This window comes from Cynoglossus semilaevis, chromosome 15 (assembly GCF_000523025.1).
Source record: "Cynoglossus semilaevis isolate Cse_v1.0 chromosome 15, Cse_v1.0, whole genome shotgun sequence".
Classification (NCBI taxonomy): domain Eukaryota; kingdom Metazoa; phylum Chordata; class Actinopteri; order Pleuronectiformes; family Cynoglossidae; genus Cynoglossus; species Cynoglossus semilaevis.
Window position 1 is genome coordinate 2344814 of NC_024321.1, and position 10480 is coordinate 2355293.

The window sequence follows — 10480 nt, forward strand, 5'->3', positions numbered from 1 at the left end:
CGGAGATAAATTAACATATGGTCTGTCTGTATATGAATCTATGAATGTTCTCTCCTGAATACAATTGTATTGTATTGTTTTCAAATACAATGGCTATTCATCATGAGCAGCTATCAATATCTGGGCTGATTTTAAGCTTGACTTTGTTCTATCCATTTTCTGTTAACATTCAGACAATTTAGGTGTTGTTAGGTTTAATTTAACAACAGTAATTTCTCTTTTAGTTCCTGTTGAAGCAGAACCAGCTCCAGTGGAGGTTGGAGAGGAAAAACTGGGTGAGTTGTACAGAAACTAAGACACTAACTATTACTGAGTCACAATGTAGCTAAACTACATCATTTTTATGTTGCAGAGGTTGAGCCTGTTCATATAAAAACAAAATAATCTACATTATCATTTGTACATTTTTACAAGTTTTACTTTAGTGAATCATCAACTTTGTTTCGTACCTAACTGTTATTTTTTATTTTTTTCAGTGGAAGAGCCAGAAGTTTTTGTTGAGGAGATGAATCTCCCACCTGGAGGTCTGTTATCTTAATATAATGACAATAAAGTATAAATCTTAGTCCACAACACGTGATTAAACTAGTCTGTATGCATAACAATGAGTTAACAATAATCTATGGATATTCTCTTCTTTATTGTTTTCTAGTACAATTACATTTCAATATTTTTACTATTGCTATTGGTCATAAACCTCTATAAATATCTGGGCTGATTTAAAGACTTTGTTTTAGCCATTTTCTGCTAACCTTTAGACAATTTGTGTTTTTATGTTTAATTAAATAAAACCCAAAAATTTGAGAAAAACGAAGACACTAACCTTTACACAGAGAACACTATTCTCATCTGTGTGTTTGATCTGACTATAATGGCTCATACTGTAGCTAAACTTCATTATTTTTATGTTGCAGTAGAAGAGGCAGAACCTGTGGAACCTGAAAGTAAAAAAATACTTGAGATTCTTTTTTTTTTTTTTTAAATTAAGTTTGACTTTAGTGAACCATAAACTTTGTTCTGAACTTATTCGTTATTTGATTTTTCTTCAGTGGAAGAGCCAGAAGTTGAAGAGGAGATGGGTCTCTTACCTGAGGGTCCGTTATATTAGTCTTAGAAGTGTAATTGTTTTAATCACATGTAGTGTGACGTCTTGTTTTCCATATCCTCAGGTGGTTCATATCCTACTTCTACTGAGTGGAAGAGATACAATAACAGCTGCTACCGGTTTGGGTCTTACAGCAGAACCTGGTACAGCGCTGCGGTAAATTGGCCTCTTCATCTGACAAACTGACATCTGCAGAAAAAAAAAACACACACTTCACCTTATTTTGTCATTAATTTGCTCACTTGTCTGTTTTCAGCACTACTGCAAGCGTTTGGGAGCTTCTTTACCTTCTATCCGTAGTGCATCTGAATACAGTTTCTTTCAGAGTGTGACCGAGAGTGAAGGACACTCCACTTCCTGGATCGGAGGTTACTACTTCGAGGTAACTGCATCATCACTGAAAAAAAAACATGTGGTGTAGAGCCCAGGTGGAAACTCAGGACAAACAGAAATATTGGTGATAATAAAGGAACCATCCCAGGAACACAAGTTAAAATGCTGACTTTTAAACTGTGTGTTTTCAGGGCTGGAATTGGGTGGATAAAAGCCCCTTCAGCTACGAGAACTGGGATTCAAAGCTGAGTTTTACATATTATAGATGCATGTACCTCAACGCCGAGAGTGAGTTTATCTCTATCTGACACCGTAACTAAAAAACGTATATGCAGTATGTAAAATGTTTATTTTTGTTTCTATCTTCCAGAGGGCTGGTCCAACAGCAGGTGCTACAAATTCAGACCATTTATCTGCATGAAGAGAAGCTGCTGAACATAAGTAACAGCTGTGTTATTGACACCCTGTTCACATTTGCATGTTGCAAATTCATATTAAAAAGAAGGACAAAAACATTGAATAAATAAAAAAATCCAAAATACTTGATGTCTTGGAAGCTTTTTCTAATATTGTTCGGAGGAATTATGCAATTTTTTAATCAGACAATCTTCATGAAGAAAAAAAATATAATACTGTATTTTTCGGACCATAAGGCGCACCAGATTATAAGACGCATTAAGCGGAACAAAACAGTCAGCGAAACAATTAAGCATGCCCAGATCCCTCTAGTCAATATCCGAGTCAGTCTCGTTGCTGTTCATTAGTTGTTCAATGATGATTCGACATTTGAGACTGATGCCTTAACCCAGGTATCTACGATCCATAAGCAGATAGTGGCGTAATTCGCCCGGCGTTGCCACCCTGTCTTGTTGAATGTGTGTTCTGTCACCCAATGCTCCCACGCAGCTCGCAATTTAACTTTAAACGCCCTGTTAACACCAATATTTAGCGGTTGGAATTCTTTGATTAATCCGCCCGGAATGATGGCAAGCCCCGAATTAGTTTGCTTCACTTGGGTTTTGACAATATCGGTGAGATGGGCGTGCATGGAGCCGCAGATCAATAGGGATATGGATTTGTGGAAAAGGGTAGTGACCTAAGTTGGACACAGGAGGGCGCTGTTGCATCGCACAATACATCGACAAAACAAAAACATGAGGTAGAGTCTCCGGGTGTTGGGAGGCATGAGGCGCCATTGCACAGATTTGGATTACACAACTGTACTGTAATAATTGTTGTTGAGCATTTTCTAATTGTGACATCCGTCGTCATGTGTGATGCGTAGTGTAGTTTGGCTTTATAAAATCGGTTCGAGGTCAGTAAGCACAACTAGAATTATTACATAAGGCGCACAGGATTATAAGGAACACTGTTGATTTTTGGGAAAATTAAGGATACTAAGTGTGTCTTATAGTCCGAAAAATATGGTACTTTGATTTTTGGACTGCTACTTGAACTATTATGGAGGTTGATAAATCAGAAGATTATCTGGTGTCAGGATTATATATAGATGAAGGACTAGAGGAGCATCAAACAAAGATTTGGGTTAAAATCGACTCTGTGAGACCGGATGAAGTAAAAAAAAAAGGGTGAAGGTCAATGCACTATATGCAGAATATACAAATATAATTTGTTTTTTTTTTTTTGTTTTTTTCAACTAAATTTTGTTCCTGTTTGTTTTAACTAAAATGAAACCATATTTTGGACTATTTTTTTGTTTCTTTGTTTTATATGGTTTATCTGTTTGGTAGTTAAAGGTACAGTCGCTCCAAAAACGATGGACTTTTAGATAAGATAACTTTGAAATTTATGACGGTTGTTACCTTGACCATCTTTTACAATTTAAGTGTCTTCAAACTTAACAACAGTTAACAACAGTATAAGGCAGTTACAAGTATAAATGTGTATCTTATTTAACAACTATCACAAATGAAAGTCAAATTAATGATTTCAAAAATTGTCAGATGAATAGATTTGGTCCCATCACAGGCAGAGAGCTTGTAAAAGTTTGAGGGAAAAAGTAACACATCGTCAGCATAGAGACGAATGTAAACAAAAGCACCTGCAAGCGTTTAGCACTTGTTGATTTTACTTTCGTTGAAAGTGCTGACATCTTTTGTCATCACTTTTTTTATCTTTGTTATGACAACGTAAATAGGGTTAATGAACAACGAAGTTTTAGGGTTAGTTAGTTAGTGTGTTTGTTTTCTGTTTCGTCTCAGCTGTGTATATAAAGAGCACAGCAGCCTCACCAACATCATACTAATCTTCATCATCATCATCAGCTTACATACAGTCGACCTGACAGGTAACACTGCTGCTCAACCTCTGCTTTCATTTCCATCATATTTACTTTTTTATAACTCATTTTAATCACCTCTGACTCTCACCAGACCAGACGTTGAGTCTCTTCATCATCACTTCGTCCTCCTCACCATCTTCAGCATGAAGACCATCTTGCTCCTCTCTGTTTTGTTCAGTGTTGTTCAATCCATTATGGCAGCAGCAGGGCAGACTCACTTTTCACACATCCTTTTCTTTTTCTCTTTTGTAGCTGCATGTAGAAAATCCCACTGAGAAAATGATGTTGTTTTGCACCTGAGAGCAAAAAAAAAAGAAAAGAAGAAAAATTAACATATGGTCTGTCTGTATAAGAATCTATGAATATTCTCTCCTGAATACAATTGTATTGTTTTCAAATACAAAGGCTATTCATCATGAACATCTATCAATATCTGGGCTGATTTTAAGCTAAACATTGTTTTTAGCCACTTTCTGCTAACCTTTATACAATTTAGGCGTTTTTATTTTAATTTAACAACAATAATTTCTCTTTTAGTTCCTGTTGAGGCAGAACCAGCTCCAGTAAAGGTTGGAGAGGAAAAAAAGGGTGAGATTTACAGAAACTAAGACACTAACTTTTACACTGACAACACTATACTCTTCTGTACGTTTGATCTGAATTTAATAATGTAGCTAAACTACATTACTTTTATGTTGCAGAGGTAGAGCCTGTTCAACCTGAAGGTAATAAAATAATCTACATTATCCTTCGTACATTTTTATTAAGTTTTACTTCAGTAAATCATCAACTTTGTTTCGTACCTAATTGTTATGTTAATTTTCTTCAGTGGAAGAGCCAGAAGTTTTTGTTGAGGAGATAAATCTCCCACCTAGAGATCTGTTACCTTAATATAATGACAATAAAGTATGAATCTTAGTCCACAACACGTGATTAAAACAAACTAGTCTGTATGCATAACAATCTATGGCTATTCTTCTTTATTACTGTTTTCAAGTACAATTACATTTCAATATTTGTCCTCTGGATATTTATCATGAACATCCATCAATATCTGGGCTGATTTTAAGCTTGACTTTGTTTTTAGCTATCTTCTGCTAACCTTTAGACAATTAAGGCTATTTTATTTTTAATTTAACAACAATAATTTCTCTTTTAGTTCCTGTTGAAGCAGAACCAGCTCCAACTGAGGCTGGAGAGGAAAAACTGGGTGAGTTGTACAGAAACTAAGACACTAACTTTTACACAGAGAACACTATGCTTGTCTGGATGTTTGATCTGAATTGAATGACTCACACTGTAGCTAAACTACCATAAACTTTGTTCTGAACGTATTTGTTATTTCAATTTTCTTCAGCGGAAGAGCCAAAAGTTGTTGAAGAGGAGATGGAACTCTCACCTGAAGGTCGGTTATTTTGATAAACCGACTTAAAGTCAGTATAAGTACATACAGTGCATACTGACTGTAAAATATTAGTGTTAATAGTGTGATTAAAACAAAACTAACTCACATCTCATTTCTCAAATATTTAGGTGGTCTCCAATCTCATCCTGCTGGATGGAACAGATACAGCTCAGGCTGCTACCTGTTCGTGACACCCAGCAGAAACTGGGACGCTGCTGTGGTAAATTGGCCTCTTCATCTGACAAACTGACAGCTATAGAAAAAAAAAACCCCACTTCACCTTATTCCCTCATTAATGTGTTCATTTGTCTGTTTTTAGACCTTCTGTAAACGTTTGGGAGCTTCTTTAACTTCTATCCGTAGTCCATCTGAGTACAGATTACTGCAGCATTGGACCAGGAGTGAAGGATACTACACCTCCTGGATTGGAGGTTCCTACTACCGGGTAACTGCATCATCACTGAAAACAGAAAAGAAACAGAAATATTGGTCAAAATAGATAAACCAATTTAGGAACAATAGATGAAGTGTTGACTTTTAAACTGTGACTTGTGTGTTTTCAGGGCTGGAGATGGTTGGATGGGAGCCTCTTCAGCTACCAGAACTGGTACTCACAGCTGAGTGTTACCTATAATCCATGCGTCTACCTGAACACCGGCAGTGAGTCTTCATCTGACACCGTAACTAAAAAATGTACTTGCAGTATATAATTCTATGGTTTTTAACGCTTATTTTTGTTTCTATCTTTTAGGGGGCTGGTCCAACAGCAGGTGCAGCATAGCGAGACCATTTATCTGCCAAAAGAGAAGTTGCTGAATATAAGTAACAGCTTTGTCATCAAAACAAGTCAAAAAGTCCACATAAGCGTGCTGAAAATGGACATTAAAAAAAACACAACAAACATTAGTTTGAGATTGTGTTGTACCTTTGTTTTGTTGCTTTGTATAATGTTACTTTGTTCAATCACTTTTTAAAACTGTATATCATGGAGTTTTTCTCTTTTAATTTAGACGGGGAAAAAACATTACTTGAATAAAGAAAATTAAATATACTTGATGTCTTGGAAGTTTTTTTTAATATTGTTCGGAGGAATCATGCAATTGGTTTTATCAGACAACCTTCATGAAGACAATATCACCAAATAACATGCAAAATAAAAAAATACTCTTAATTTTTGGACTGCTACTTGAACTATTATGGAGGTTAATAAATAAGCGGATTATCTGGTGTCAGGATTATATATATTTTTTTTGGGTTAAAACCTACTACTCTGTGAGACTGAATAATAATAAAAAAAACCTGTAAAATGCAGAAACAGATTCCAGTTCTCTGAGGGTGACATCACCTCAGATAGAGAAACAGACAATAAAAACAGGTCTTGTGGTAGAAGATCCATGATTCATCTGTTTATTTTGTCACCTCATGAATTGAAGTTAATTTCTATTTGTAATATGTGTATTTTTTGTGATTTTCATCACAACCAAACTCCTGTTGGTACTACCATAACACTAAACAATAAACAACTAGCTGCGGCTTGGGTGTATGACCTTTGTATGAAGTTAGGAAGTATCTTTTAGGCAAAGTAAATTTTAAATTAAGTATTTTTTTGTATGACTTTTGTATGAAGTTAGGAAGTATCTCTGTCAATTTTAAATTAAGTATTTTTTTATTTTAGTTTTACTTCAGTAAAAGTTTAGATGGGGACTTTTATCAAAGTAAAGATACTTTTACTGCATTAAATTTTCTAGTAGTTTTTCAAACTCTGCTTAAGTTAAATATAGGTAATGTTGTAAGTGGAAGAAGCTAAAATGTAGCTTTTTCTTTTACATAAACATGTCTGAAACGTTGAAACTGAGAAATTGATAACAATTTATGGTTAACTTTTCAGCTAATTCAAAGACGTATTATAAAATAGACAAGTAAATATTCTATTAAATATCCAGAAGCCAATAACTCAAGTTGTTGGCCTAAAATAGTACGCGTTTTGCTAACAATATATATATATGTTAATATGTTAAATGTGACCCAGACTTTACTTGGCGTGTGTGTTAGCTTAGCATTGGCAGAACAAACTCAAATACTAATTATAGGCCACAATACAACTTCACCTTTTTACGTTGAAGTACAGCAGAGAAAACACGAATTAACGACGCGAAAAGGGAAAGAAAAACACACAAAATTTTAGCCATTCGAAGATGGAGAAAAAAACGTTTGCTGGAATAGTCGCGATGCGTTCAAAAACACTTGTAAAACTTAGCTGCATTCAAAAATTCAGGACAAACGATACCCACACTAGAAACAGACAAAAAACAAACACTCAAACAATTTTTGATTTATGTGGCTCAGTAACACATTTACAGAAAGTGTCCCACAATAAATACAGTTATACACACACGCACAGTTCACCGAGTGTCTTGAAGTGCAGGTGTGTTTTCAACAAACAACGTGTCATTTTGATAAGGTCCACACTTTTATGACTTACCGAAATGAAGTCGTCACAAACCTTTGGTCTTCATGCCATATTTCTTACTACTGACAGGTTAGAAATAGGTGGATTTATTTTTATTATTCTTTTAATTTATTGAAAATTACACTCTTTTATAGTATCTTCTGTTGAGATTCTTCCAAACTAATTTTGTAGCAAAATAAACTGTATGTTAAATATTAAGCATACTTTCAGTATTTTCACTGACCAAAGTCATTAGAGATACTGTTTGGTAATAGGACTAATCAAGGTATTGTTTAATGACTTTCTGGAAACACTCATGAACCTGTACCAGTCATAGCATTGCTTTCTTATTCCTATCGTATTGGTCCACGTTTTTTCTCTTCAAGGACACACTCTAAAAAACACAAACAAATACAAATCTTGCTCAGTTTTTTTTTTTATTAACAAAATGGAATATACAGAATGATTCAGTAATAAAGTGACTAATGTGTGAATTTCTGATATTACTTACTATAAAACTATAAGTTTTTGTTAGTTTATGCACTATACTAATAATAAAATAATAAATAAGTATAATTTTTTAAATATCTTATTTATAAATAACAGAAAAGAAACATATAAAACTATAGAGTAAATAGCTGATAAAAAATTTTTTTTTTTCAATAAAAAAGGCAATTTAATCATAAGGTTAAATTAAAGGCAAAGGCAATTGATATTTAGTAATGGGCCAGATAAGAGACGTCCCCGGGCTGAAAGGGGCCCCTGGGCCATGGGTTTGAGATCACTGTGTAAAACCTTCACCTTCAGCAAGTTTTTATAAATGACATCGGAATGTCATGACTAATGTATTTGGTCACCTCACAGGCAGAGATCTTGTAAAGGTTTAAAGGAAATATCAGATCATCAGCATAGGGATGAATCAAAAAAACACAGAAACATGTGAAGGGTAATTCGAGTATCTCTTGGAAACAAAAAAATGTGAAGGGTAATTCGAGTATCTCTTGTCTTTCGTTCTTGCTTTTCTGTGGTTTTATCATTTCTACTGTTATCATTGTTGATCACGTTTTGAATCGGCACTTACAGTAAACGTGTGTTTATCTCTGTTGTGACACCATCAGTCATGTCAGTATGTTCGATATCACCGTTTAATTATTAATGTTGACTTTTTGTGAACAGGGTAAATGAACAACAAAGTTTTAGGGCTAAGTGTGTTTGATAACGTGCTGCCCTGGTCTCAGCTGTGTATATAAAGAGCAGAGCAGCCTCACCAACATCATACTAATCTTCATCATCATCAGTGGAGCGTCAGCTGATCCCTGAACAACCTCAGCTTACATACAGTCGACCTGACAGGTAACACTGCTGCTCAAACCTCTGCTTTCATTTCTATTATCTTCAATTTTTTTTCTAACACTTTAACTCATTTTAATCACCTCCGTCTCTCACCAGACCAGACGTTGAGTTTCTTCATCATCACTTCGTCCTCCTCACCATCTTCATCATGAAGACCATCTTGCTCCTCACTGTTTTGTTCAGTGTTGTTCTCTCCATTATGGCAGCAGCAGGTCAGACTCACTTTTCACACATCTCTTTCTTTTTCTCTTTTGTAGCTGCATGTAGAAAATCCCACTGAGAAAATGTTGATGTTTTGCACCTGAGAGCAAATGTTTTTATCATGAACCTCGATTAATATCATATTTTAGGCTTAACAATGTTTTAGCCATTTTCTGCTAGCCTTTAGACAATTTATTTTTAATTAAAAAACAATAATTTCTCTTTTAGTTCCTGTTGAAGCAGAACCAGCTCCAGTGGAGGTTGGAGAGGAAAAACTGGGTGAGTTGTACAGAAACTAACTTTTACACTGACAACACTATACTTGTCTATATATTTGATCTGAATTAAATGGCTCACAGTCGCTAAAATACTTTTTTTTTTATGTTGCAGTAGAAGAGGTAGACCCTATGGAACCTGAAGGTAAACAATACTAATACATTTGTTTTCTTAGATTTGTATTCAGTTTTTACTTTAGTGAATCACAAACTTTGTTCTGTACTTTTTTTTTTCTTCAGTGGAAGAGCCAGGAGTTTTTGTTGAGGAGATGAATCTCGCACCTGAAGGTCTGTTATTTTGACATACTGACTGTTAAAGTATTAATCTTTAACACGTGGTTAAAACAAACTAACTCACGTCTCATTTCTCAAATCTTCAGCTCGTTTCTATACTTGTCCTACTGGATGGAACAGATACAAGAATGGCTGCTACCAGTTTGTGTCTTCCACCAGAACCTGGACCAGTGCTGCGGTAAATTGGCCTCTTCATTTGACAAAACAAAAAAAAAAAACAAAAAAAAAAACAACCCACACAGACACACTTCACCTATTCCCTCATTCATTTGTTCATTTGTCTGTTTTCAGTCCTACTGCAACAGTTTCGGAGCCTCTTTACCTTCTGTCCACGATCTGTTTGAGTACAGTTTCCTGCAGGATTTGACATTGAAAGCAGGACAGTCCACCTGCTGGATTGGAGGTTTCTACTTCCAGGTAACTGCTTCATAACTGAATAAAAATGAACCAACTTAGGAACACAGGCTAAAATGCTGACCTTTAAACTGCGTGTTTTCAGGGCTGGAGATGGTTGGATCAGAGCACCTACAGCTACCAGAACTGGAACTCACAGCTGAGCGTTACCTCTTATCCATGCGTCTACCTGAACGGCAGAGGTAGGTGTCCATATGACACTGTTACTTCTGTTTTAATTAAGGATTTGATTTTGAAAAATATTGGGTTTTAATGCTTCTTCCTGTTTTTATCTTTCAGCCGGCTGGTCCAACAGCAACTGTGCCAGCGCTAGACCTTTCATCTGCATTAAGAGAAGTGATATCTGCTG

At 35.4% G+C, this 10480-nt stretch overlaps 3 protein-coding genes across 4 annotated transcripts in view; all 3 read left to right on the forward strand.

The window, feature by feature from the left end:
- Positions 1-1970, forward strand: part of LOC103390586 (macrophage mannose receptor 1-like) — a 2372-nt gene extending 402 nt beyond the window's left edge. Inside the window, exons 3-10 of one of the 2 annotated variants that reach the window (XM_017039263.2) lie at positions 225-275; positions 477-524; positions 915-944; positions 1050-1094; positions 1170-1261; positions 1362-1487; positions 1630-1726; positions 1809-1970. In XM_017039263.2, coding sequence (XP_016894752.1) covers positions 225-275; positions 477-524; positions 915-944; positions 1050-1094; positions 1170-1261; positions 1362-1487; positions 1630-1726; positions 1809-1873 — 554 coding nt within the window. In that variant the 3' untranslated portion in view covers positions 1874-1970. The remainder of the gene's footprint in view (positions 1-224; positions 276-476; positions 525-914; positions 945-1049; positions 1095-1169; positions 1262-1361; positions 1488-1629; positions 1727-1808) is intronic. The other variant, XM_025063484.1, reaches the window with a different exon arrangement.
- A 1716-nt stretch (positions 1971-3686) lies between these two features.
- On the forward strand, positions 3687-6192 carry LOC112488251 (ladderlectin-like). Its single transcript, XM_025063485.1, has 10 exons — positions 3687-3746; positions 3832-3947; positions 4278-4328; positions 4442-4465; positions 4900-4950; positions 5098-5145; positions 5274-5365; positions 5465-5590; positions 5709-5805; positions 5897-6192. Exons 2-10 carry the CDS (start codon positions 3884-3886, stop codon positions 5959-5961), a joined length of 618 nt encoding a protein of 205 aa, XP_024919253.1. The 5' UTR covers positions 3687-3746; positions 3832-3883; the 3' UTR covers positions 5962-6192.
- A 3288-nt stretch (positions 6193-9480) lies between these two features.
- The window catches only part of LOC103390590 (ladderlectin-like), a 2067-nt gene continuing 1067 nt past the window's right edge, over positions 9481-10480 (forward strand). Inside the window, exons 1-6 of the mRNA XM_008326508.2 lie at positions 9481-9568; positions 9664-9711; positions 9804-9895; positions 10009-10134; positions 10217-10313; positions 10411-10476. Coding sequence (XP_008324730.1) covers positions 9556-9568; positions 9664-9711; positions 9804-9895; positions 10009-10134; positions 10217-10313; positions 10411-10476 — 442 coding nt within the window. The 5' untranslated portion in view covers positions 9481-9555. The remainder of the gene's footprint in view (positions 9569-9663; positions 9712-9803; positions 9896-10008; positions 10135-10216; positions 10314-10410; positions 10477-10480) is intronic.

Excerpts from the sequence above, each read along its gene's own strand:
- LOC112488251 (XM_025063485.1), top strand. The coding sequence starts at position 3,884 with ATGAAGACCATCTTGCTCCTCTCTGTTTTGTTCAGTGTTGTTCAATCC. Across the intron at positions 3,948-4,277 it reads ATCCATTATGGCAGCAGCAG|TTCCTGTTGAGGCAGAACCA; the intron begins GGCAGACTCACT and ends TTTCTCTTTTAG. Across the intron at positions 4,329-4,441 it reads GGTTGGAGAGGAAAAAAAGG|AGGTAGAGCCTGTTCAACCT; the intron begins GTGAGATTTACA and ends TTTATGTTGCAG.